Raw genomic sequence first — 27,833 nt, forward strand, 5'->3', positions numbered from 1 at the left:
ACTCTTGGATTCAGCTCAAGTCATGATCTTGGGGTCGTGAGACTGATCCCTAAATCGGGCTCCACACTCAGCAGGGGTCAGCTTGAGATTCTCTCTCCCTCTGTCCCTCCCCCAGCACATGCATGCATTCTAAAATAAATAAAATCTTTAATATATTTCAAAAAGTATATCCATTATAAAACATTTAGAAACTACAGATTACTAAAGAAAGTAAACCAAAAAAATTACTATTTTACTCAATTGTCTAATCCAACCAAAGGGAAGGAAAACAAGTTTATCTACTCCATCCCCAAAAACTAAAGTTATGGGTGACAAGCCCCAAAGCCCTCTCTGCCCCAGAGGATTCTTCCTCACACCTCCTTTAAGTTCCAAGTGGATTTTCAATCATGCCAGAAGTGGCCCAAGTCTCTCAGTCTTTCAGTCTTCTTTCACCAAAGACAAGGTCTTTCTGAGCTAATTTTTACTGAGGTGCAACTGACATAAAGTATACCAAAAAAACCCTATAGTTACATATTATTTTCTCTGGTCTTGCTTCTTTTTCTCAGTATAGCTCAGACCTGAATATCAGTCCCAGCTCTGCCATGAATTATCTGCATAGCCTTCTGCAGATCCCTCCTTTCCACTGATGAAATGAGGCAATTCTTCCCTCTTTTCCCAGCCCCACTAGGTTGTTAGGAGAAAAACAAATGAGCTCAAAATGACCTAAGGTCCTGCGCAAATTGTGAGGTGCTGAGCAGTAATGAGTAATTCTGCTAAGGCTCAACCAATCTCAGAACTGAGGCTTTTAAGATACCTGCCTTTCTCTATTCAATTGGAGGCAGTCCCACCTCTACCCCAAATCATCACCAGAGCTACAACCATCCATTTCCTCAAAATCCAATAGAAAATTGTATCTTGAATGTCTGGCACTGAGAAGAAGCTCATGCTGCAACTACTAGGGTTCCAGGAAGCACAGGGGAGGAAAAAAAAAAAGCCTAGTCCTGCTCACCTTCCCCCTATTTCAGAGCCAGGTCCACCCCACTCTGTCTTCCCTGAGGTCTCCAGAGTGCAAAGGAGAAGGAACCACAAGACTCAGCTGAACTCCAAGTACAAACTTTATTTCTATTACAAGTATGTTAATAATAATAGTAGTAGTAGTAGTAGTAGTAAAATAAAAAGAGGGGATCGGGGCTCTGATACTTGGTTTTCAGAGCAAGCCATGGAGCTTAGGCCTCAGTCCTGATCCAGGCAGAGCCCAGCACGGCTCTGGTGGCAAACAGGGAGCCCCCAGCCTTCTCCATCAGAAGACAGTAAAGACAAAGGAGCTGTGCTCCCCACCAGAAACAGAAGGCAGTTACGCCGAATGCCAAAGAAGCAGATAAAAACAAAGCCTCTAGTGCACTCACCTCTAGCTCAACTCATCTCCAAAGCCTTGTTCCTAACATATTGCAACTGGCCTGAACACTTTACCAGAGAGCCTCCATACACATCAGAGGCCCAAATTCTAGAGTGGGGAGGGACAGTACACAGGACAGGGTACCTAAAAGTTTCCAAATTGAGGCCCCAGCAGAGAAGAGAATCACTTCACTCATGAGTACCAGGTTTCCAGAACCCTCTCTCCTCTTTCCACCAGGACTACACAGCACCAAGAAGCAGTGGCAATAGTATGTCAAAAGATGGAGCCCTGGTGGGCTGAGAGGCCATAACTTGTATTTCTGCACAGCCAAAGGCAGTAGCTAAAGATGAAACATTTCTCAACAGCCGCCCTGCTAACCCCCCCCCAAACCCTCAAACTCCCACAGCACAATCTCAAAAGACACAAAATGGCCATAACCTAGAAAAAGTTAAGATCTGTAAAATCTCCCCTGCCCAAGAGGTGGGGCCTGAACCGCGGCAAGTGCGCTGTGCAGAGAAGATGGAACCACTGTGCAGTTCTCTGCAACACCATTACTCCTCCTCTTCTTCCTCCTCTGCATCCCCAGCTCCCTGCTGCTTGGGGGGTTTAGCCTGTTGAACAAGAGAACACAAATGAAGTAGAAAGGAGGAAGTGAAAAAGCAGTTGTCCTCCTTTAGAGCCCGAGAAATGTCAAACTTCTATGGAAACCTCATCCATTGCCCACCTCATCTGACTCCAAGAACCATACCAGTCCCACCCATTTATGAGTCCTCACTGAGCATTACTGGCTGGATCCCCAATTACCTTTGCAGTTCTGTTTCGGTAGTTGGCGGTTGTGGAGGTGACCCGTGAGTTCCTGCCACTTTCACTCCTACCACTGAAAGAGAAGGATTGGAAACTAGTTCCTAAGATATCTCTGAACAAAAGTCAGAAACAGCTGGAACCAGACAAAAGCAACTTTCTGCCAGCAAACAAAACAAATGAACAATGAAAAACCCACAGAAAGCAAAAGAAGGTTTTGGAATCAGGTCACAATACACACAAAGTCCATACTCCCACTATGTTCTCCTGAGCTACTCCCAAGCTCCACTCTTGGGCTACTGATTCTTACCTTACTCCATGTCTCCCTGAAGGCCCACGGGGGAAAGTGGGTACAAGGTTTTCTGGGTAGAGATTTCGCACTGGGTGAATCACTGGAACGTGTCCAGTGGCCATGGCCGAGTTATGGCTGTTTCGACTGCGCGCCCGGCCATCCTGGCTGTCTAAGTTGTTGAGCTTCAGTATGCGAGGAGGGCTAGGCTGGCACCCAGGTCTGGGGCCTGATGTAGATGTTGACAGTCGGTTACAAGTAGCTGTCATATTGTTAATGGGTCTGCTGGGGGGAAGAGGGTAGGTGGACCCTTTAGCTGTTTCCTGCTTGATATCATCCATGTAACCAGAAGACAAGTCTCCTGAGAAGAGAAAAAAGCACCAGCTTTAGGGAAAAGCCTGCTCTTGCTATTAGTGCTGGAACTTGGGCAGGAATAATAGGATTCTAGGTGAAAGACTGCCTTACTGTTGAAACCCACATCTCCAGGACAAGGTCTGGGAACATCTTGTCTACACTTATTACCTGAGTCCTCAAATACAGTCTCCTGAGTATTCAACAATGGTGTGCCAGCAAATCTTGAAAAATAATTTGTCATTGGCTTTGTAGTGGTTAGGTTTCAAAAACAGCTTACCTGCCTACTCATGAGGCTTCTAAATAATATTACTAATAAATTTGAGTACCCTAAACATAGTTCAACTAGAAGCAGGGACCCAGGGCGGACATAGTAAGGTCTGAAAATTATCTCCAAATTATCCACTAACTGCACAGATAGGAGACCTGCAGCTGAATAAGCACTGACAAGCATGTCTACGGCTGTCCCCAAAGCCATTACCCTATAATACACTCAAGGTAGCTTGGTCTAACATGGGACCACAACTAGCCTCAAGAGAGTCCACAGTGAGATCCTACTACTGTGCTTGGTAATTCAGAATTCAGGTAACCCCCATGTTAGAGTAGCAGATGAGAAATGGTAAGCAGGCCTGAGCCAGCAGCAGACCTGTGGCCTTGGCTCAGCCCTGGCTAATACCCTGGTGTCTGACACGCCTCTTGGGCAGCTCTGGTGAGGTTTCTGGAGGCTGGAAATCCTGTCTAGGAATCCCCTCTGTCACATGGTTGTTTGCTGTGGCTGGGCGTTGGTCACACTGGTCCTAACAAGAAAAACCAGAATTAGTTCCTCAGGATTGAGTTCTTCCTATGAATAACTATGAAAGAGAGCATCAGGAGGAAAGGAAGGAACAGCAGGCTGGGTAAACAGACCTTATGGGGGGAAGGGAGGAAAAAGACATGACTTTGACAACCACTGTCAGGAAGGGCCTGGGACTAAGAGGAAACACATATGGAATGGCAAAATCATTCCCATTAGCACCTAAGGCACTGAAAGAAGCACTCTGATTATGCCAGGATGAAGGAACGGCTGGCCTTAAGAACCCAGAAAAGCATGTCAATACTTTGATCTTAGAGCATTTGCATGGTTGCTTATTTCATAGTCTCCCCTCAGAGACAACAAGCAGTTACTTGTCTACTGCCTGATCCAAAAGCAAAAGTCTTTCTTATAGAAATGAAATGTGTGATGTTCTAGCAAGAGCTATATAGGATCGACTACAGAAAAGACCCTGAACATACCCTCAGTATTAGCTCCTCATAACAAACAAGACTAGGCAGAAAATGTATTTTTTACCAACAGGTTGAAATCCTAGACTGCAAAGCTAAAAAACAGCTTCAGACTGTCTAGTCTAACTCCTTTATTTATAGATATCCCCAGTGAGGGGACAGACCTATCTATACAGGTAAAGCCAGAACCAGACCTCCAGGACTCCTGCAATGCAAGACTCAAATGCCACCACAACAGGAAGAACCTGCCTCGTCAAAAATAAAATGTTCGTCAGTGACCTCAGGGAAACTCTCATCAAAATCCTTTTGGCATGGGGCTCAGTCAGTTAAGCGTCTAACTCTTGGTTTCAGCTCAGGTCATGATCTCAGGGTTGTGAGATCGAGCCCTATTTCGGGTACCACGCTGAGGATGGAATCTGCTTAAGATTCTCTTTTTGCTCCTCCTCCCCTCCCACACGTGCTCTCCCACCCTCTAAAATGATAAAAATAAAAAATCCTTTTGGCAGGTCCTGGATGCCTGCTTAAATGGAGTCCTGGCTCTTGGGCCTCGGCTAATGACATTATGGTTTAAGCTGACAGAGGTAGAGAAAGTCTGAAAGCCTGAGGCAGTGGACACCTCAGATAGTTCACAGAACAGGGCATGGCCAGTAGCCAGGTCAGGTATGCAAGGAACTTAAAAACTAAAGAAGCATTCTCAGTTCTGAAAGCCTTAGGTTCATTCAGAGGATCTGCATGGAGTGAAACAGACAGGTCCTCTGGGGACTCTTACCTGGTGATGGAACAGCACCTCCTCCTCCAGCTGCACCCCACAGAATTCACATGGGATGATGATGCTATCCTCCACAGGGGGCGAATCGTTCAGGCCCATCAAAGAGTCTAACTGGTTACTCGCAGCCTGCTGCAAAAACTTTTGGAAGATGACATCAGGGTCCTCCACCCCTTTGGGGGAAGTGTTGCCCATACTGAGTGAAGGTAAGGCACAGGAAGGATTACAGCTTGTCTGTCTCAAAAAACATAGGTTTAAAAAAAAAAAAAAAGCAGGTGTTAAGGAAAACACTACATTCTTAAAACATTGTCTAAAAGTCACAAATGTTAGTCATCCTTAATAACGAGGAAACTAAAAACGGTTAGGGCAAACACAGATGGAACACTCTTATTTAAACATTTCTGCGCTGTTTTAAATTTTTTTTACTGTGTTCATGTGATTATGATTATTCTTTTCTTTTTTTTTTTTAAGATTTTAAGTAATCTCACCTAACATGGGGATAGAACTTATAACCCTGAGATCAAGAGTTGGCTACCAACTAAGCCAGACAGGAGCCCCCTGTGATTATTCTTTTTACATTGAGAAGATTCAAGATTCTTCCCACAGCCATTAAGTAAAAGAGGCTGTTATCCCTATTAATAGGTTTCTTATGCTGTTCCCAAACCAAAAAGCAGACGTATTCAAATACTGTATTATTCCACTTACGGGGGGATATATGTTCCACCCAGAGCACAGGGATTACTTAATAGTGATGGAAATGTCACATGAAGCCAAACCAAATCAGAGAGCAACAGTGTTGAGGGGAAAAAGTAGTTCCCTCCACCAGGTAATCCTCAAACACAAAGGCTATCCTCTTATCATCCCTAAATGCCTCAAGAACTTTCACTCATTCAAAATACCAGGTATTGAGAGATTCAGTAGCTAGGAAAACACAGAACCTTCTCAAGGAACTCAGCCTAGTGGTGCAGACCAACAGGGGATCAGGAGACCACACCATGGGGTGACAGGCTAAAAGAGAAGTGGGCACAGGACTTTTGAGAAGGACACAAGTAAGACCTCTAACCTTGTCTTCAGAAGATCCTTCAGGATGGTCTCCTGAAAGTCATGTCAGAACCAACTCTACTAAGGGTCTGTGTTGTTGGGTGGATGGCCACATATCATACAGGCAGAAAAAGTAAAGTGCAAAAAAAATCCTTAACCCTTCCAGGGAACTGCAAGGACTTCGATACACCTCTGATAAATCAAAATGGGGCATGAGAGGACACCAGATTAAAATGGTCAGTGGACATGTACACTAGTCACCATACTATGGAAAGAGCAACCAGGTCTGCTGGAATGAACATTATTTTCCAAGAGGGAACAAAGCTGAGTTCTCATATCCTTAGGTCAGTCACACCATGGCAAGAAACACAGTTGCTACCTCCTGCCATGGGTATATTAAAATAGTTGGCTCAAGAGCTCATGTGGCCTACAACACCCACTATGGCCTGCACACATTCCTCAAGTAATTACAACACACCTGATGGTCAATCAGCAGTTCCTCTGGGTAGAGCTCCTCACAAAATTCACAAGGCAACATGGTCCGGTCAGCTGCACCTAGGTATCAGGCCATACAGTCAGACTCAACGAACAAAAACAAACTTGATTCAACCTTTTATCCCCCTTTTAAGGTTTTATATAAAAGTCTGACTTCCTTTGACTTTTCTTAGATGTAGCAGTTTGTGGAACTGTAAACTCTCCAAGAGAAGCCATCTAAGAGACAAATTCTAAGGAAAAAACTTCCAAGATTTACTTGTCACCATTTCCTGAGCAAGAGTAAAGTAGTAGCTTACCCACTACTCTAATTAAGGAAGAATGTGAATGTGTACTAACCCCAGGCACTAATCTAAAAGCTTCTGTACATTATTTCTATCCTCAGAGAAAACTTATAAAGGAGATCCTACATTACCCTCATTTTATAAGTCAAGAACCTGAGGCTCACTTATGAATGGTAGATAAGATACCCTTAAAAACTCTCCCAGTACAAAATACCAAGAAAGATGCACAACAAACAAAAGTAATTTACAAGAGCAAATAAATGAGTAGTTTTAAATCCAGGATTCTTCAAACACAACAGCCTCAGGAAGACTGCTGAACAACTGGAGGGTGAACAATGAGAAGAGTGAAGAAAATGTGCCTACCTAGGTCTTCACTCTGGGTAGGAGAAAAAAGTCTTTACTAAGGAATAGTAGCTAGAGTTTGGCCTTTACACGGGTTTGAGTCTAGAATCTACATTTGTTTTTACATAAATTCATGTTTATAATTTTTAAAAGTCCAAGCCAACCAAAAATTCAATTTAAAATTATCCCAGGGGGACCCGGGTGGTGCGGTGCAGTCTGTTGGGCATCCAACTCTTGCTCTGAGCTCAGGTCCTGCACGATCTCAGAGTTGTGAAATCGAGCCCCACATCAGGCTCAGCACTCAGCACAGTGTCTGCTTAAGATTCTTTCTCCCTCAACCCCTCCTCCGCACTGTCCCCCTGCTCTCTCAACTAAATCTTCTAAAAAATAAAAAAATAAAACTATCCCAGTCAGTAGTATCCCTAGGAACCTATCAGAAGCATATATAAATAGTCTGAAGAACACATTAGGAAGTTCAATGTTAAAACACACATGGAGTAGGCACGTGGGTGGCTCTAGGTTGGGTGACTCTTGGTTTTGGCTCAGGCCAAGATCCCACGGGTCATGGGATCAAGCCCTGCATTGGGCTCTCTTGCTCAGCACAGAGTTTGCTTAGGAGTCAGTCTCTCCCCCCTACCCCTTTAGCCCTTCCCCTTACTTGCATGCTCTCCAAAATAAATAAATCTTTAAAAAAATTAAAACCAGGAATGCCTGAGTGGCTCAGCTGGTTAAGCATCTGCCTTCAGCTCAGGTCATGATCTCAGGGTCCTAGAACTGAGCCCCGCATTGGGCTCCCTGCTCAGCAGGGAGTCTGCTTCTCCTTCTTCCTCTCCTCCTCTTCCCCCCTCATGCTCGCATGCGCCCTCTCTCTAACAAAATCTTAAAAAAAAAATTAAAAACAAAATAACAAAAGCTCACATATGCAGGAGGCAGCAAGCCACCATGACAGTCAGCAGAAACAAATATCAAAAAAGAGACTTTAGATATACTTATTTTTCTGTAGCATCTGAAAATATATCTAAAATGTTTAAAGACATGTTTAAAAAGGAACTGGAATATGACTACCTCAGATACAAAAGGCTTTTTTTTAAGATCAGGTCATTATCCCCGGGTCCTGGGATCAAGTCCCACATTGGGCTCCTTGCTCAGCAGGGAGCCTGCTTCTCTCTCTGCCTGCCGCTCCCCCTGCTAGTGCTCTCTCTGATAAATAAATGAAATCTTAGAAAAAAAAAAAAAAGAAAGAAAGAAAGAAAAGAAAAGAAAAGGAAAAGATCTGAGACAGAGGGCACACAAATGCATGAGTGGGGGCAGGGGCAGAGGGAGACGATCTTCAAGCAGACTCCCTCCTGAGCATGGAGCCCACACAGGGTTCAATCTCCTGACCCATGAGATCATGATCTGAGCCAAAACCAACAGTCGGACGCTCAACCGAGCCACCCAGGTGCTCCTATAGAGGATTATTCAAGGGATGCCTGGGTGGCTCAGTCAGTTAAAGGATATGCCTTAGGCTCAGGTCATGATCTCAGGGTCCTGGGATCAAGCCCTGCATCGGGCTCCCTGCTCAGCGGGGGGTCCTCTTCTCCCTCTCCCCCTGCCCTCCCCCTACTCGTGTTCTCTCTCTCTCAAATAAAATCTTAAAAAAAAGATTATTTAAAACACGATGAGGCATGCTGAAGGAAAAAACAAACAGAACTCAAATAAATGAAAACTATATTAATCACTGAAGTGAAAACCTCAATGGACATATTGAACAATAGATTAGAAAGCAGACATTTAAGAAATTACCCAGAATGCACCCCAGAGGACAAAGAAATGGAAAATACAAGAAACGGAAAATAGAGAAAAATCTAACACATGTAGGAGAGCCTGGGTGGCTCAGTGGTTAAACATTAGACTCTTCATTTTGGCTCAGGAAGGTCCTAATCTTGAGGTTGTAAGATCGAGCCCTGCATCAGGCTCAGTGTTCCATGGGGAGTCTGCTTGAGATTTTCTCTCTCCCTCTACTCCCCTCAACCCCCCACTTGCAGTCGTGTCCACTCACACTCTCTCAAATAAATAAAATCTTTAAAAAAAAAAAAAAAAGAAAAAAGAAAAAGACTACAAAGAATGAAAGACAGGGGGCACCTTGGTGGCTCAGCTGGTTAGGCATTTGCCTTCAGCTTGGGTCATGATCTCAGGGTCCTGGGATTGAGCCCTGTGCCAGGCTCCCTGCTCAGCAGAGAGTTGGCTGCTCGCTCTCTCTCTCTCTCCCCCCGCCCCCGCTGTCCCTCCCCCCAACCCCCCCCCCCGCTCATTCTCTCTCTCAAATAAAATCGTAAAGAAAAAAAAATGGAAGACAAGCAATAATCTAAGAAATAACAGATGACAATTTTCCATACAGATGAAAAATACTAAATTTACAAATCAGGAAAGCCAGCAAATCCCAAAAATTTAAAGCCAGAGAAATCATCGGGAAACTGCAGAACCTCAAAGACAAAAAGATCTTAAAATGAGCCAGACAGAAAAGACAAAGTACCTATAAAGAAATAACAATACTAACAGATGACATCTCTATAGCCAACAACCGAAGCCAAAAAACAGAGTACCTTCAAAGAACTAAGACAAAATAACTGGCAATCTTGAACTGTGTGACAGAGAAACTACCACATAACAAGAAAAAATAAGACTTTCAGACAAACAAAAATAGAGAATTTACAATCAACAGACACTTTCAAAAGAATTTCCAAAGAAGGTACCTTAGGAAGAAATTTATCCTAGAAGGAATTTCAGGGTAACAAGGAAGAAGAATGGGTGAGCAAAGAAAAATGGTAAACATGTAATAAATAAAATAAATACAATGAGTATATAAAGCAAGAAATATCTATATCATGGTGCTAAAAAGAAAAGAGAGAACACTAACTTACCACAGTAGCAGCTTTTAAGTCATAAAGGAGAGATCCTAATTCTAAAGGTACTGTATTAACTGGGTAAGTGTGATAAGGTTAGTTTTAGTCTTTGTTAAATTAAATAAAGATGCTGACATTTCCAGGGAAACCATCACAAGAATAGAGACAGAGAATATACATTTCAAATCAGTAGGGAGGAAAAATGCAATGAAACAAGCAAACAAAAGTTAATAAAACAATCTAAGATAGGATCAAAAAAGGAGAAGATAAAGGAAACTACACTCAACCCAGTCTTCACCTGTCACTCTTATGCTACTGCATTTTACTTTCTTTAGCACCATGAAAGTCAAGTCTGAAAGGCTGATAAAGAGACTCATATTAAAAGAGGATGCTCAGGCTTTGGAAATGCGTTCTTTGGGACTAGTGCATTTTCCTAAGGGAAAGAAGCAGCAACTATTAGGTAAAAAACAGATCAAAGGTAATAAAGGGGAGAATCTGTCTACCAACATTCTATAAAGGGTTACCAAACTTAGAAACGGAAAAGAATTCAAAGCCAAACATTACATTGACAAGCCTTGTTCTGCTCCCCAAAATGCAAGAAGTCTAATAAAACCAGCTTTTAAACAATCTCATATTACATATTCACATTCTTTTCTGTACAAAAAAAATATAAGTCTACCTAATTACTGCTGAAAGTGGTAACCTCTGGGGAGAACCAGGAGACTTATCAGTGGGTGAGGAGGAGATTTAAGCTTCCTCCCCACCCCATCCCTTTTGTTTTTTTTTTAAAGATTTCACTTATTTATTTGCCAGAAGGAGAGAGAGAGAGAGCACAAGCAGGGGAGCAGCAGGCAGAGATAGAATGAGACTCCCAACTGAGCAAGGAGCCCGATATGGGACTCAATCCCAGGACCCTGGGATCATGACCTGAGCCAAAGGCAGACACCTAACCGACTGCACCACCTAGGCGCCTCTATGCTTCCTTTTACACTCTTTCACAATCTTAAACTTTTTTTAATGATTTTTACCTCTTTTTTAACAGATTTATTGGGATATAATTTACATACCTTACGATTCACCTACTTAATTTGTACACAATCATTTTTACTACAGATGCAAAAGGTTTTTTTTTTTTAAAAGATTTTATTTATTTGAGAGTAAGCAAGACAGCACAAGCAGGGGGAGCAGCAGAAGCAGAGGGAGAAGCAGACTCCCCTCCTGAGCAGGGAGCCCAACATGGGGCTCGAGCCCAGGACCCCGGGACCATGACTCGAGCCTGGGACCATGACCAGAGCCAAAGGCGGATACTTAACCAACTGAGCTACCCAGGGGCCCCATAAATTGTTTTTAAATACCCTCTACTCAAGGGGATGGAAAGTACAGATCAGGGAATATAGTTAATAACACTGTAATACACTTATTGTGGTAAGCATTTCATAACGTATATAACTGTTGCATCACTATGTTGTACACCTGAAACTAATTTGTCAATGATAGTTCAATTAAAAAAAAAAAAAAAAACCTCTACAATACAAACAGCACTTTCTTAAGGAAGAAAATACAGCCTAAAACAGTGTTTTTTTTTCCAACCGATAGGGACATAACCCTCTAAGGAGTCACAGACTCACCCCTTATTCAGTCTTTGGATTTACATGTTAACCAGCCACAGGCTACAGTAGATCATAGAAACAAAACATTTGGGGCACCTGGGTGGCTCAGTTGGTTAAGCATCCGACTCTTGGTTTTGGCTCAGGTCATGATCTCTGGGTAGTGAGATCGAGCCCCTCACTGGGCTCTGCGCTAGGCAGGACCTGCTTAAGATTCTCTCCCTCTCCTTCTGCCCCTCCCACACCCCTCTTTGAAAAAAAACATTTTACATATATATTTACTGTTTTTCACATTATAACTTATATTAAAAAAATACATTTTTAAAAAGCAAGATGTCATTATCTAAGTTTCTATTAACACTACCATTTCCTCTTTTAAGCAAGCCATATACACTCTACCATTTACTTCTTTTAACCAGGACCAATACCTATTTTATCTAAATCAGTAAAATGTTAAGAATTATCCTACTGTTCTTGGAGTTGTTATTCACATAGTGACATAAAGAAAACTCACAGCTGGGCGCCTGGGTGGCTCAGTTAAGCATCTGCCTTCAGCTCTGGTCACAATCCCAGGGTCCTGGGATCAAGTCCCGCATTGGGCTCCCTGCTCAGCGGGGAGTCTGCTTCTCCCTCTCCCTCTGCCCCTCCCCAGTGCTCATGCCCACTCTCACTCTCTCTCAAATAAATAAAATCTTTGAAAGATAGAAAGAGAGAGAGAGAGAGAGAGAAAGAAAGAAAAAGACAGACAAACTCATAGCTGGCACCTGCTTAAGTTTAGGTCCCCAAAACCTCTTACAACTCCAGCGTGTTTTTTTTTTTTTAAGATTTTATTTATTTGAGAGATAAAAGAGAGAAAGAGAGAAAGGGAGCATGAGCTGGGGGTAAGGGGGAAAGGCGGAGGGAGAAGCAGGCTCCCCACTGAGCAGGAGTGGGGCTTGATCCCAGGACCCTGAGATCATGACCCTGAGCTGAAGGCAGACACTTAACTGACTGAGCCACCCAGGTGCCCCTCCAGCATTTTCAATATGTGTGACATGCATCCCTCAAATATACTGTTCTCCAAACAAGAGACCCAACGGGGTGGTTAACTGAACACAATCCAACTTTTATTTTTAAAAACCTAGTTTTATGGGGCGCCTGGGTGGCTCAGTTGTTAAGCATCTGCCTTCAGCTCGGGGTGTGGTCCTGGAGTCCTGGGATAGAGCCCCGCGTCAGGTTCCTCCGCTGGGAGCCTGCTTCTTCCTCTCCCACTCCCCCTGCTTGTGTTCTCTCTCTTGCTGAATGTCTCTTTCCCTCTCTCTTTCTCTAATAAATAAATAAATTTTAAAATAATAATAATAAAAACCTAGTTTTAATCCATGAATCCAATAATACTTTAAAAAATGTATTTATTTCCTTTTATTATTTGGTTTTTAGTAATTTCTACACCCAACATGGGGCTCAAACTCATGACCCCGAGATCAAGAGTCACAGACTGAGCCAGCCAGGCTCCCCAGAATTGTTTTTAAATGAGGCAGGGAGTGGAGCCAAGTTCTTTATAGAATAATAACTAATTTAGAACAAAGGATAAAAACAGAAAAATCACCATTGTACAATCACCAGTTATACCTGATTAAAGCAAGAAACATTAGTGAATACAAAAAACTGCTAAATAAAAGATGTGTAAATATCTCCTTCCTCCACAATGTCAAAATAACAACCTGAATCTAGGTATTATAAGGGGAAAAGCTATCCATATAATGGAGGTATCTGACAGATCTCATTTTAATGAATTAATAGGATAAACTGACTTCCGGAGAAGGACACAACATCACCAACATAGGAATTCTCACACAACTGCATACCTTCATGAGAAAAATCAGACAAATCTAAATTGAGACAGAAATATTCTGCAAAACAACTGTCCTTGACTCTTCAAAAGTACCAATGTACTAAAAGGAAAAAAAGGTGGGGGGGAGAAGGGCCTAAACTAAATTAACCTAAAAATAACTAAACACAATGTGTAATCCTGGATTTTAAAAACTAAATAAACTCCAAAGTATATTATGTATAAGTAAGGAACTTTTGTTAAATTTCCTGACAGTGATGTATTATGTTTACATACAATACCCTTGTTCTTAAGAAACATGCTAAAGTATTTAGGGATAAAATATTATGCCTGCAACTTTTTCTCAAATAGTTCAAGGGCAGAAATAAAAAAATATTTAAAATAAATGGAAAATACCAAAATTGGCAAATATAAACAAGGGGTATATAGACATTCACTGTACTATTCTGACATTTTTTAATAAAAAGTTGGGAAAAGCAAAACAAAAAAGGCAAATCTTATCTCATGAAACACTCTTGATTTTATATAAATTACACAGTGTAAGAGTTAAAAAACCTGTAGAGACAGAGGCTATTACAGAATAAACAAACCTACCCTTCATGTCATTCAGAGCACTGGAACCTTCAACGGACTGGTCTGCACCACATACAGCCCTCCAGAAGTCCTGCTCTGCCACACTGCAGGCCTGCCCTTCATTTTGCAGACTTAGGGCCAACATGAAGTCCAAGTTTGCACTATCTTCACCACCCTCTTTTGGGGGCTGTCGGGTTCTATTCCTTTCCTGCCTTTCTTGTTCTTCCACTGGAAGAAAATATAAATAAATAACCAGTACTCAAGATATTCATTAGAGGGAGGGGTGCCTGGGTGGCGCAGTCGATTAAGCGTCTGACTCTTGATTTCGGCCCAGGTTCCGAACTCAGGGTCATGAGATCGAGCCCCGTGTTGAGCTCTGCACTCAGTGCAGATTCTGCTTGAGATTCTCTCTCCCTCTCCCTCTCTCCGTCCCACTCGTGCACACCCAAAGCTCTAAAATAAATAAATCTTAAAAAAAAAACAAAAAACATTAGAGATGTCGCTACCTTAAGTCCATGCTTAGCAAACATTCAAGGTTTACAGGCATTTGTGCAGGAATAAAAGAGGCCTAGCCTTCCTGTATTCACAGGACTCCAAACATTAAGTCGGCTGTCATAAAAGGCTCCATTATTAGTCTAATTGTTTTATTAATACCCAAAGTTACTGAGCTATAACTATGAGACAAGCAGTGTGCTACACATTTTTCATATATTTCTGCGCTATAGCAGAATAGTTTGAAGAACGGAGTCAGATTGCCTGAATTCAAGTCCCAGTTCTACCACTTACCTAAGAATGCCTGTGAGAACTAAATCATTTAGTACATATTATGCTCATTTTATAAATGCCTGAAGTACATACTGTATACTCAGTAAATATTAGCTATTAACAGGACTGTCACTGTCATTGTCATCATCAATGCTAGCTGTAATCCAATAGTAACTCAATAGCAAAGAGGTTATTTCCAATCTGTAGGAAAGTTAGTCTTCCTCATGTTACCTAACTATAATCAGGTTTCTATTATTAAGATCTATTTGTCCCCAAAGCCCTGTTCCCATTTGCCTTAAGATTTTGATACCATTCCGTTTTCTAATCCAAACACAACTCACATAGATTATTCTGAATTGGAAACTGGGCCGTCATGTTCCTTTGGTTGGTAGTTCTAGTACGGAAAAGGTCTGATTCAAAGGCTCTCAGGGGTCTTCGGGGCAGCCTCATAGGTGGGTCCAAAGCCTCAATTTGCCTGAGGAGCTGGGATGCAATCCAGATGCCATCTTGACCCCAGGACTCATCATATGCATTAGGAGGCATGGCAACCTCATCTCTCTTTTCCTCCCCATCTCTTCCACAAACTTCAGGATGAGTCTTCAGGTCTTTCACCAGCACATTGCGCCCACAATTGCCACATAACTCCGTCCGGGCACCACAGTAATCTTCATGGTCCTTCAGTTTGAGAACAGAAAGTTCCAAATCACAGTGCTGGCAAAGGGCAAGCCGTAGAGGACACTCAGTCTCCTGCAACACAGAGTAATAAAGCAATTAATATGCCAATCTGAGAGAGGCTATGTTTTAATACAGGGCAAGGAAAGCCAAAAATATTTCTTTACTTTAATATTCTCTTCCAACCCTAGCTCTGCCTGCCATGCTTTTCTACGCATTTAAGAGTCACGGCTTCCCTCTTTGTCCCTGTCACCAGGTTCTACAAAGGGAAAGAAACTCTTAGAAGGAATCTACTCACTCAACCATCCTATCATCATCTTGTGCACACATTACAAAATAACCCAAAACCAGCCAGAAAAGCCCAGGAGCAAACAGCAAAAGCATAGCAATTCAAATATGTTTGTCGAAGTTCCGCCAGCCCAATTTCCCCTTACCACTCCAATCTGTCTTAAGTACCTGGTAATGAGGAAAAGAGGCTGTCCTTTAGAAAGATACTGATTTTTCTAATCTCCCCATTTGTGTACAACACTGGCTTTAAATTGACCAAATAAACCAGGAATTACCAAAAAAGATGACCCCAAGAGTATAAATACTCAGCAGATGAAGGACAAAACTTTTACAGAACTTATTTTGAAACTGTAACTAAAACACCAAAAAATTAAAAAGATATAAAGGCATACGTTACTCTAATACACACATTCCAAACTTGGGAACTTAAACCCGTAACTTCAATGTAACATCACTTTAAAAGTTCAGATACTTTACAACCACTGTGCCAAAGAACAAAATTTTTTTCATACAAATTAAACCCAAGTTCTATTCCAAATGCTAAACATTTTTAGCATTATTTGTGTATGCATGGAATATCACTTGTAGGAAGCACAAGAAAATAATTAAAGACAGCCTAGGAAGAGGAATGGAAGAGACAATTTTTACATATATGGTTTTGTGACCTTAAAATTATATACCATGTAGCTATAATATTGATTCACAAAGATTTTATTAGAAAAATGCCACTGATTTACTCAATAGCCCAAAAAAAAAAAAAAAAGGCACTCAATAGCCAAGAGCAAAATATTGCTTGCACATATCAGATAATATAGTAAGTACTTTGTTAACAACCCTAAAAAGTGCTAGTAACTCACCAGAGCACCAAATAAAGTATAAACTTTTTTTTAAAGAAAATTTAAAAAACCTCTTTAATCTCTGGTCTACAACTATCTTGGTCTAACTTGCAGGAATGTCAGGAAACACCTTGTACTTGTACCTTTAGAACGACTGATATATTACCATGTTACCCCCAGAAATAGCCGGAGGGGAGAGAATGGAAGACAGGATAGTTGACTGGAGGTCGTTTTATGCAGCAGGTAAATATTAGAACCAGAGAAATACTCATTGTTGTTAACATGACCTCAATCATAACCCCCCTTGCTGGTGAGGCCTAGTAAAACATAGGCCGAATGCTTAGAAAAACTAGTAAGAGTGCCAAAGTATTTATAAGACGTTTAATTCTGTGCTGTATGAATGGTTATTGTTTTCTTCTTATATTTTCCAATTTTTCTACAATGATTATGAATTATATTTTTAAATTATAAATTGTCATTTTAGGTACATAGAATGAAATGTACAAATCTTAACTGCATACCTTGGTAAATTTTTACATATATGTACACAGGTGACCAACTAAATAGGGGGTTTTTTGTTGTTGTTGTTAAGGATTTTATTTATTTATTTGACAGAAAGACAGCCAGCGAGAGAGGGAACACAAGCAGGGGGAGTGGGAGAGGAAGAAGCAGGCTCCCAGCGGAGCAGGGAGCCCGATGGGGGCTCGATCCCAGGACTCTGGGATCACGCCCTGAGCCAAAGGCAGACGCTTAACGACTGAGCCACCCAGGCGCCCCTAAATACGGGATATTTTTAACTGGTGAATTAATATGCTCATTCACAAAAACAATGCTCATTCAACTGAGGCCAGTTTTATTTCAACGAGGGACCAAATGATACTATGTTCTATCTCACCAAATGCACTCTAAGGAATTCCTTTGGGTGTAAACACCATGTTACCTAAGTGATCAAAAAGTCAAAAGAGGGACGCCTGGGTGGCTCAGTCGTTAAGCGTCTGCCTTCGGTTCAGGGCATGATCCCAAGACCCTGGGATCAAGCCCCACATCAGACTCCCTCCTGGGAGCCTGCTTCTTCCTCTCCCACTCCCCCTGCTTGTGTTCCCTCTCTTGCTGGCTGTCTCTCTCTCTCTCAAATAAATAAATAAAATCTTTAAAAAAAAAAAAAGAAGTCAAAAGAAAATTACAAGATGTTTAGGCAGGCTCTGTACTAAAGAGGTTGTACCACACTGGCAAGCCCAGGCTTGGTCTGGCACTCACTGAGGCTGCCAGCTAAACCCCAGCAGAAATGATAGACTCAGTTCCAAAGAGAAAGGCTCTGAGAACTGAGCATGGGGCACAAGAGCCATGCAGCTGAATCTGGCACAAAAAGTCAAAGCCTCAAATACACCTCAAGAGACAGTGTTTGTGGAGCTGGTAGAGAAACAAGACTCAAACAGACTGGTTTTCTGCTCTGCATGTGGCTCAGTAATCTCAGTAATATTGGCCCCATGGAACTCACACTCTTCATGGTACAGGGAAACTAACCTCATGCTTCTTTAATTGCCTCTTCTCCAACTTCTTATTACACTTACAGGTCACCTATGGTAAGAAGTGACAATCAGTAAATTGGCTTTGTGACAATATGATCACTTGCTATTGCAAAACAGCAAGTATAATACAGTTATGAACATTTGAGTACTTGGTGGTTTACCTGACAATGTTCTGTCGCCATGTGGCTCTCCATGTCGGATTTGGGAAATGGTTCCTTGCAGATGGGACACATACCGATGTTCCTTTGACAGTGGATCTCATGGATGGTAAAATTAAACACAGGAATTTCTTTTTTGCTATAGAAACAGATCAAAGGGAAAGGTAAGCATTACTGACTAATCTATGCACAGTGATATTACAGGAAAATCTGACTTGTCTGATCTTTGGTCTCCATTACTTCTCTTTAGTAAATCTAGTCTGGAAACTCTTATGAGTTTACAGACTGCTTTTCAAGGATTAACTCCCAAAGTTTTGAGCCTTTTGTGCAACAATGAGTTATCAGTGCTATGTACTACCTCTACAAGCTCAGCCTCATTTTCTAGATGTCAGAGCTAATCACAACCAGCAACATGAAGTCAGAGGCCAAGAAATGAACTAGGCTTTTCTAAAACCATCCATGACCCAAAACATAATGATACATTCCAGGATTGTTAAAAACACAAAAACAAAAACAAAACAAAACAGTCTACCAATTCTTTTCACTCCGGGTTTGAGGTAGGTTGAACCTCATTAAATTTTATTCCACTAAAAGTCAAACAAAAAGAGCAGATGCTAGCATTGGGATAGTCAGTGGGGAACAGAAAACTGTCTCCCTTACGTCCCACATGCCTTTCAAAGCAGGCTAGATACTAGTCAGGGACATGCTCTGGTTTTGTTGGTATGAACTTCACTGCAGAACTGTACAAAAATGAAGTCCTGAGTCCCTTCCCCCAAACCTGTCTCCTCACTCACTTTTTGTCATTCTCTTTAAGGGATCCAAGATCAAGGGATCAAGATCATCTCTAAGTTACAGAAAAGGGAGGAAAATGACAATCTTAAGTGAAAGATTAAGCTCATTTAAATTTAACAAGAGTGTTTATGTACACTTAAACTAGAGGCACATTCAAAGTCTTTACTTTCAGTCATTTGGATATGACCATTAGAAAACTCCAATTTTAGTCTAGCTAAAGATTGCACTGTACTGTCTAGGGGTACCTGGCTGGCTCAGTTGGTATAGTATGCGATGCTTGATCTCAGCATCTTGAGCTCAAGCCCCATGGTGGGCATGAAGCCTACTTAATTAAAAAGAAAGAAAGAAAAATAAGGAATGTGTCTAGGGGTGCCTGCCTGGCTCAGTCAGTAGAGCCTGCAGCTCTTGGTCCTGGGGTTATGAGTTCGAGCCCCATGTTGGGTGTAGAGATTACTTTAAAAAAAGATGAATGGATAAAGAAAATGTGGTATATATATATATATGTATATATATATACACACACAGTGGAATACTATTCAGCCATCAAAAAATGAAATCTTGCCATTTGCAAAGATGTGGATGGAACTAAAGGGTATTATACTAAGGAAAATAAGTCAATCAGGAAAGACAATTATATGATTTCACCCCATGTGGAATTTAAGAAACAAAACAGAGGATCATAGGGGAAGACAGGGAAAATAAAACAAGACAAAATCAGAGAGGGAGACAAACCATAAGAGACTCTAATCAGGAAACAAAATGAGGGTTGCTGGAGAGGAAGAGACTGGGGAACTGGGGTGGACATTAAGGAAGGCACGTGATGTAATGAGCACTGGATATTATATAAGACTGATAAATCACTGACCTCTACCTCTGAAACTAATAATACACTATATGTTAATTAATTGAATTTAAATTAAAAATAAGGATAGAAAGAGTCTATAAGTATGTCACCACCTAGAATAAAATTTCAGAAAAATAAAATACTGAACAGAATACAGATAATTATGCAAATCTTTAAATACCCTATTTAGTGTACAAAGCTACATACTACAGGAACTCTCTTCCACACTAAATTGTAGACAGCCTATTTCTTTTTTATAGTTTTACTCTTCATACATAGTGTAAGAAACATTTCAAAGTAGGATGTGCCTCCAGCTAAGTCATACTCCCAGTCCGAAAGACCAAGACACCAAATAAATGCAAATTCATTTCCACCCAATGATGAAACTATCAAGGAAGCTCTTACAGCAAAACTGGAAGGTGACACAGAACAATCAACTGTGAGATGGGAAGAAATCTCAACTGGATAAAGAGGGAAACTACAAATATCTTGAAAGATTTCGCTTCCCCTATTTCTCTAAAATTCCTAGCTTTCTGAGGAAACCAGTGGTTTTAAATTGTTTTATTTTTTTTAAGTGAAGGATATTAAAATATACAGGGGCTATAAATCAAAGTTATAATCTAAACCTATTAAATTAACAAAAGTTAAAATTAGTACATTCCACTATTAAAAGATGTTGTGAAACCAGTATTCTAATACATTACCAGTGGTACCGTAAACGGCTTAAAAATAGGCTGAAAATGTGTTTCTAGGACCATAATACAGTCTTGAATCAAGTAATGTCATTCTTAGAATTATGAAGATTTTCATTAGTGTCATAAAACAGTAAAAAAAAATCATTAAAAATGTTTAAAGGAGTGGCTACATTAAATGTACACCAACAAAATGAAAGTAGAGTTATATCATGATTGTGAATCATACATACACAAATGCCACAAAAAATTAAGCCTAATAATTACTACTTAGGGAGCTGAGATTCATAATTTTTACAATAATTTTCTTTTAACAACAAAAATCAAGAAAATATGTCTATAGTTTTTATTTTATAGGGCTAGTCAGGATAACCTATTGACATAGAATATTCTATATACTCAAGGCCACTAAAATTTTAGAATTAGACCAAGAAAATATTAAGGACCACATAATCATAACATAAAGCAACAAGAATCAAAAGCAGCTGTTAGGTAAGACCACAGAGTATTTACTATGATACATTTTCACTTCTTGGGAAACTTTGAAAGAAACCTTGAAAGAAAAAGATATCAGCAACAATTACATACACGAAACAGTTGTCTGCTAGTTTTTTCTTTTTAAATTTAGCTGACAAAATAGTCCCACCAAACATTCCAACCAGAGAGAATACAATATACTTACTTCCTATCATACAGATAAAATCAAGATGTTTTAAAATGAGATAAATGAGAACACAGCTCTGTATCTAGATAAAACTGCTCAAAGTCCCAAGGAGGACTAGCAAGTTAAAGATGAAATTTCATTTTAGATTCTTAGAAATAACTGAAAGGCAAGCCAAGGCTCCCAGAAAAATTCCCTGTAGCCTTCTAAATGCTAAACACAACAAGCCAAAAATCAATTTGTTAATACATGCAAAAATAAAAGTCGAAGTTGTGTTTTTTTTTTTTATTGTTTTTAGTAATCTCTATAACCAACATGGGGCTTGAACTCATGACCCTGAGATCAAGAGTCGTATGCTCTTCCAACTGAGCCAACCAGGCACCCTTGTTAGTCAAAACCTTCTAACACTGAAGCTCCTGTTCCCTAGAACCACACTCTCCCCCACAGAGAAGAGATATGACATGCAAGAACATCTTCAATAACAACTACTCCTTTTACTGGCCCAGTGGATCTAACGGCAGCTCATTTTTTTTAACTTAAAAAAAAAATTGTTTTTAAGTAGGCTCCATGCTCAAAATGGGGCTTGACCTCATGACCCTGAGATCAAGAGTTGCACACTCTGATGGAGCCAGCCAGGTGCCCCAAATTTCTTATTTTTTGTTTTATTATTTTTTTTAAATAGGCTCCATGCCCAACATGGGGCTTTAACTCATGACCCTTAGGTTAGGAGTTGCATGCTCTACCAACCAAGCCAGCCAGGTGCCTCTTCACTTTTCAAATTATTTTATTATTTTATTTTTAATAAACTCTATGCCCAACGTGGGCCTTGAACTCATGACCCCAAGATCAAGAGTTGCATGCTCTACCAACTGAGTCAGCCTGGCACCCTGGCAGCTCACATTTTGAAGTTTACCTTAACTTTTCTTAGGGAATAATAGAAATATGGCTCTAAAAACAAAGTTTAGGGGTGCCCGGGTGGCTCAGTCGTTAAGCATCTGCCTTCGGCTCAGGGCGTGATCCCAGAGTCCTAGGATCGAGCCCCACATCAGGCTCCTCTGCTGGGAGCCTGCTTCTTCCTCTCCCACCCCCCCTGCCTGTGCTCCCTCTCTCGCTGGCTGTCTCTCTCTCTGTCAAATAAATAAATAAAATCTTTAAAAAATAATAAAAAATAAAAATAAAAATTTTAAACCTGGAATTTAAAGAGGGTTACTGAGATGGGAGGTCTATGCTTGCTTAGTCACTCTTCCATGCTAATCTTTTTTCTTTAAATAAATTGCTTTGGCTTTGAATAACCCTGTTTTCATTAGCTTTCCATTAACTTACCCTTTTTTTTTTTTAAACTCCCTTAGCATAGTTATTTATACATTGTCCTGGCCTTGAGATTCCTTCAAATTGGAGAACTGATAAAATAAGAGCATATTAATTGATGACATTGCCAATGTCTTTTTTTTTTTAACACAATCACATTTTCCTGTGATTATTTGCATCGCTAATTATTTTGTATCAGTAATAGCACATACAAAACACAAACAAGCTATAATAGTTTTTAAATTGGCAGATAGTGATAGTGGCATAGTAGAAAAAAATACCCTATAAAGCAAGACATGTTCTTAGAAATGAAATCTTAATTCTGTTCAGGGAAAGAATATTGCAACCAGCAGTTGCTCTGATTACATCCTAATTCTGCTGAAAGCCTGAGTAAAAAGAAAAAGGCAATAAAAAAATAAAAACTGTTATCTGGCTCAAATCTTCCACCAATCTGAGTCAAAGTATTTTCCTTCTTCAACATCTCTTCCCTTCTACCACAATTTGGTAAGTTAAACATAGCACAGTCAGTTCTTCTTTGCTTTTTTCTTTAGCTTTCCATAAGAGCACTTGTATATCACTAAGATACCAAACTCAGGAAATTATTAGCTGCATTCTAAGTTTCATTTCAGCAAGAAAGAGTTGCTCTTTCTTGTCACTCACGTGGGTTAAACACACCAAAATAGAAAGCGTAACATCCAAGACTACACCCAGTCTTCACCAACAATTCTGGAATCATGAAGTGATAATGACTTTTTTTTTTTAAGATTTTATTTATTCATTTGACAGAGAGAGAGAGAGAGAGAGACAGCCAGCGAGAGAAGGAACACAAGCAGGGGGAGTGGGAGAGGAAGAAGCAGGCTCCTAGTGGAGGAGCCTGATGTGGGGCTTGATCCCAGAACACAGGGATCAGGCCCTGAGCCAAAGGCAGACGCTTAACGACTGAGCCACCCAGGTGCCCCTGAAGGGATAATGATTAAGCTGGACTGCCAGAAGACCTTAACTAGACTTTTTTTTTTTTTTCTTAAACTTTTAAAGCAGTGAACATTCCTTCAGCAAAATCCTTTATAAAAACAATTGAGTGGCTCTGGTTGAACTACTCTCTCACTGCTAGATGTAGAGCCAACCTCACTAAACTTGCTCCCAATCACCCCCAAGACAGCCACTGTAGCCACACGGGGAAATCTTTGTAACACATTTTGAAAAGCACACATCTAGGGGTGTCTGAGTGGCTCAGTCGGTTGAGCTCCTTCAGATCTGGTCATGATCCCAGGGGTCCTGGGGTCAAGCCCCGAAACAGGCCTCCCTGCTTAGCGGGGAGTCTGCTCTTCCCTCTCTGTCTGCCTCTCCCCCCGTTGATGCGCTCCCCCCTGCTGATACGCTCCATGTGCACTCTTTCAAATGAATAAATTAAAAATCTTAAAAAAAAAAAAAAGGCATGCATCTAATCCAAACATCATACTATATGTTTTGTATCTTTTTTTTAAAAAAGTATGATGAGCAGCACCTGGCAGGCTCAGTCATAGAGCATGGGACTCTGATCTCAGGGCTGTGAGTTCAAGCCTCACGTTGGGCATGGAGCCTACTTAAAAAAAAAAAAAAAAAAAGGAACAAAAAATAAATTTAAAAAAATAAAAATGTATATTTTTCAGAAAGACAAAAAATAAATCTGCTTATTTATACATCAGAAAAGTGAGGCTCCAAAACATTCGGTGGGATGACTTGCCAAGTCATTAACGAAAGCAGGTACCAGAGATCCAAACTCCCACCTCCATCACATCGCTATACTCATTTCTCTGTGCTACCTGAACCTAACCATCTTATCACATTACTAAAACAGGCAAGGTTATATAAAATTGTTAAAAAGGCTTTAGTCCCATATATTTCCAGGTTATATGGTTCCAATTTTAACCTGCCAACAAATGAACCAACCTTTTACAGAAACTAGTTTGTTCTCATTCCAATATTTCTTAGATTTAATTTCTTACCAATTGTCACACAGTTGAGTGTCCTGGTCATCTAGAAATTCAGCCATTTTTAGTTCTTCCTGAAAACTACAAAGAAGATAGTATAAACTTTCAATTTCATTTCTGCTTTTAGGATGACATGCAGAACACAAAAACAAAAAACAAGTACACAGGAAATGTTACCAAAACCAGTACATTAAAGTATTTTATTTAACACCCAATACTTAGATTTTACCTTATTTTTTAATCTTCATTTAAAAATAATTTGACAAGCAAAAGCACCATAAAAAAACTCCAGAATACCCCTCACCCAATACATCATAAATAACCACAGTAAAATCATCAAATGCAAGAAACTAATACTAATACAATGTTAATAACTAATCTATAAATCATATTCATGAATCATCCCACTAATTCCCTTTTTCTGGTTCAAGATCTAATCCAGGGTCACATATCACACATAGTTATTTCTCCTTAATCTTCTTTGATTTAGGATATTTCTTAAGTTTTTCTTCATCTTTCAAAATCACATTAAGTGTAGAAGTTCCTTCAGTTTCAGTCTGTTCAATGTTTTCTCATGATTAATATGTTTTTGGCAAGAATACCACAGAACTGATGTCGTGCTCATCTCTGTGCATTATATCAGAAAGTACGTGATGTCAACAGTTTTATTATTACAGATGATGTTAACTTTGATCTTTAGCTGAGAGGATCTGCCAGGTTTGGGCACTGTAAAGATTTTCCTTCTTTATAAACAAGATGCCAGTGCAGAGAGCAAAGTGTTGGCAATTTTGATACCACTACTTACTTTATTCTTTTCCATGACACAAAAATGGTTTTAAATACTACCCCAAAAGGGCTCTTTGATGGTTTTGACATTTCTGAATGAACTCACTTTTCAAAGCACATATTCATTCAACATGTTGAGACCCAGTGTGCCACCCTGGCACTAAGACTACTTCACAGACTAAAGAAAAATTGTCTAACAGATCAACTTAGTGACAGAGAAAAATAAGCAAATGAATAGATATACCTTAATGTATTTTGATGGAAAAGTACATAGACAAATGTTGATGAAAGGAATCTACTTTAAAGGTGATTAGAGGACGTTCTGACAAAATGATGTTTTAAAGAAGACCTGAAGCGCAAAGAGAAAATAAGAGAGGATGGGAGTGGGGGAAAACCCAATCAGGCAGAGGGCCTAAAAGGCAATGAAAGTAAAGGTAGATCTGGAAGACATATTCAAAAACGGGAATGATCCAAGGAGGCCTTATCATGTGAGCAGAAAAGATACCGGATGATAGTCCAAGCTCAACGGCAAACTACAGAAGGGTTTTAAATTAGGGAGTTACATGACTCAAGATAACCGCTCCCATAAGAAATGTAAACTAAGGACAGGAAGCATCTATCTATGAAAATAAATCAGGTTTTCAGAAGAGGAAAGCCTGCATACTTTTCTCAGGGCTGTCTGTCTCTAGGTGTGCTCCAGGAACTAAACCAAGACCAGAGCCTCGGATGAGGGAAATGCCCTCTGGCTCCAAGGGGTCTGGGGGTGGCGCGCAGGGCTGGGAGTGGGCCCCTTGGAGGGTCGAGCTCTGGTTCCGCCACGCAGTCGATAAGGGATTTAACCTGTCTGGGCCTCAAATTCTTCAGGTAGACAACTGACAATACTCCAAAGGGCCGCTGTACGGAGTAATTGAGCGAATGCACGAAAGTGCTGCGGTACAGCAAGTCTTCAACCTGAGAAGGAGCCCCTCTCCAGGATTTCGGGCGCAGGAGGCGGTTTCCAACGGCCCCTTCCCCCAGGGAGTTCGGGGTGAGAGGCGGAGAGGGCACCAGCTTCGCAAATAGCAGCTGTTAACATTTACCGTGCGTCTGACTGCTAAGCGCTTTACAGGGACCCCTCCTCCAGGCCACAACCCTAAGAGGTGAAAGCCATTATTCCATTCTGGGGAGACAGCCGCCACACGGTTGGAATGGGGACTCGAACCCCCGGTCCCTGACCTAGAGCCCGTACTAAGCCAGCGCGACGCCGCCCCCTCCCCGCCCACCCCCCCCCCCCCCCCCAGCAAGCCGGGGGCTCGCGGCTCGTGCCCGGCTCCGCCCGGGGCGCGGTGCCCACAGCGGCGCTCCGGACGACGCCCACTTCCCCGACGCCCCGGCCAAGGCCGCGAAGGGGCGGCGCCGCCGGGGGCTGTCGAGGCTCGGGTTCCCTGAGGAGAAAGCGCGGCCTCCCCCACTGGCCTGAGGAGACGCCGTGGCGTGGCCGTCTTTCTCCTTACGGCCGCGACCCCTGGGGCCCCTAGCACCCACCCCCCGCCCACACACCAAGCGCTGGGGATGCCGGCCTCCTCCTGAACCGGAGGCCGCAGTGCGGCTCCCAAGGCTCGGGCCGCCGCTACACTCACCCGGGACGACAGCAAGGACTTCCAGCCGACCCGCCAGCCGCAGACACAGAGCCTCCTCTCAGCCCCCGCACTGAACAACGGCCCCCAGAGCCGCCTCACCACTTCCGACCGTCGCGGAGGAGCGCGCCCATTGGCCAGGGCCAGCTACATCTATCAGCCCATTGGATGGCACTGCTGTCGCTCCCGGGGCCCCGCCTTCTGCGTGCCGATTGGCTCCTCACAGCTCCACGGGGTGAATCCCTGGAAGTCCCAGTCCCTGCACATCTGGGAAGAGCAACTGAGGTCTGAGATGTGAGCCTGGTTCTCAGGGCCCAGCGGCTGCCCTTGACACAGGCTAATAATATTTGCATGAATAATACACACACAAACATTACTAATACGCCTAATATATTAAGATAATTAATAACATTTGTTCTCTCGTCATGAGCCATTAATACTTATTAGTCATTCTTGTTGCTATTATAATGCCCTCGTGCAAGACCTCTGCAAGGTTCTATCCATATTTGAGCATTTTGCTTTTTGCAGTGGAAGACTGAACACCTGGGTCGTAGGTTTGAGCCCCAATTTCTCCACCGCTGCCTGTATGGACTCTCTGAACTCCTCTTCCCTAATTAAAAAAGAAAAAAATTCAACAAGTTTCGTTTATTTGTGTGTTTGAGAGACAGAGAGGCAGAGGGAGAGGCCGACTCCCCGCTGAGGAGGAAGCCAGACTTGGGGCTCCATCCCAGGACCCTAGGATCATGATCTGAGCCGAAGGCAGATGCTTAACTGACTGAGCCACCCAGGCATCCCTAGAATAAACATTTAAATATAACCAAGAATATACTATCTACAATGCAGCAATTTAAAACCATGACTTTTATTGCAGCTTTTAATTGCAAAATGTTCATGCTATCGTGCTAAGCAGGAAAAGCAGGTTGCAAAGCATTATATGTAATAGGCTAAAATATTTAAATAGCCAGTATATTCTGTGTGATTCCAAAGATATCAAGCTCAAAAACAGGCAAAATTAATCTAAG

At 41.4% G+C, this 27,833-nt stretch overlaps 1 protein-coding gene across 1 annotated transcript; it reads right to left on the reverse strand.

The window, feature by feature from the left end:
- Positions 1-1,076: 1,076 nt before the first annotated feature.
- Positions 1,077-26,939, reverse strand: TRAFD1 (TRAF-type zinc finger domain containing 1). Its single transcript, XM_026514904.4, has 12 exons — positions 26,815-26,939; positions 24,425-24,490; positions 18,146-18,281; positions 17,980-18,033; positions 15,001-15,406; positions 13,916-14,122; positions 6,362-6,438; positions 4,846-5,076; positions 3,493-3,613; positions 2,487-2,826; positions 2,180-2,252; positions 1,077-1,986 (listed from the first exon to the last, which is right to left on the reverse strand). Exons 2-12 carry the CDS (start codon positions 24,469-24,471, stop codon positions 1,927-1,929), a joined length of 1,752 nt encoding a protein of 583 aa, XP_026370689.2. The 5' UTR covers positions 24,472-24,490; positions 26,815-26,939; the 3' UTR covers positions 1,077-1,926.
- Between the last annotated feature and the right edge of the window lie 894 nt (positions 26,940-27,833).

Source organism: Ursus arctos, unplaced genomic scaffold, assembly GCF_023065955.2.
Source record: "Ursus arctos isolate Adak ecotype North America unplaced genomic scaffold, UrsArc2.0 scaffold_34, whole genome shotgun sequence".
NCBI classification, from domain to species: domain Eukaryota; kingdom Metazoa; phylum Chordata; class Mammalia; order Carnivora; family Ursidae; genus Ursus; species Ursus arctos.

Coding starts and splice junctions, on each gene's coding strand:
- TRAFD1 (XM_026514904.4), bottom strand. CDS start 24,471: ATGGCTGAATTTCTAGATGACCAGGACACTCAACTGTGTGACAATTG. Junction 18,034..18,145: donor TGGCGACAGAACATTGTCAG/GTAAACCACCAA, acceptor TTCTTACCATAG/GTGACCTGTAAGTGTAATAA. Junction 14,123..15,000: donor TCCAATTCAGAATAATCTAT/GTGAGTTGTGTT, acceptor ATTTTCTTCCAG/TGGAAGAACAAGAAAGGCAG.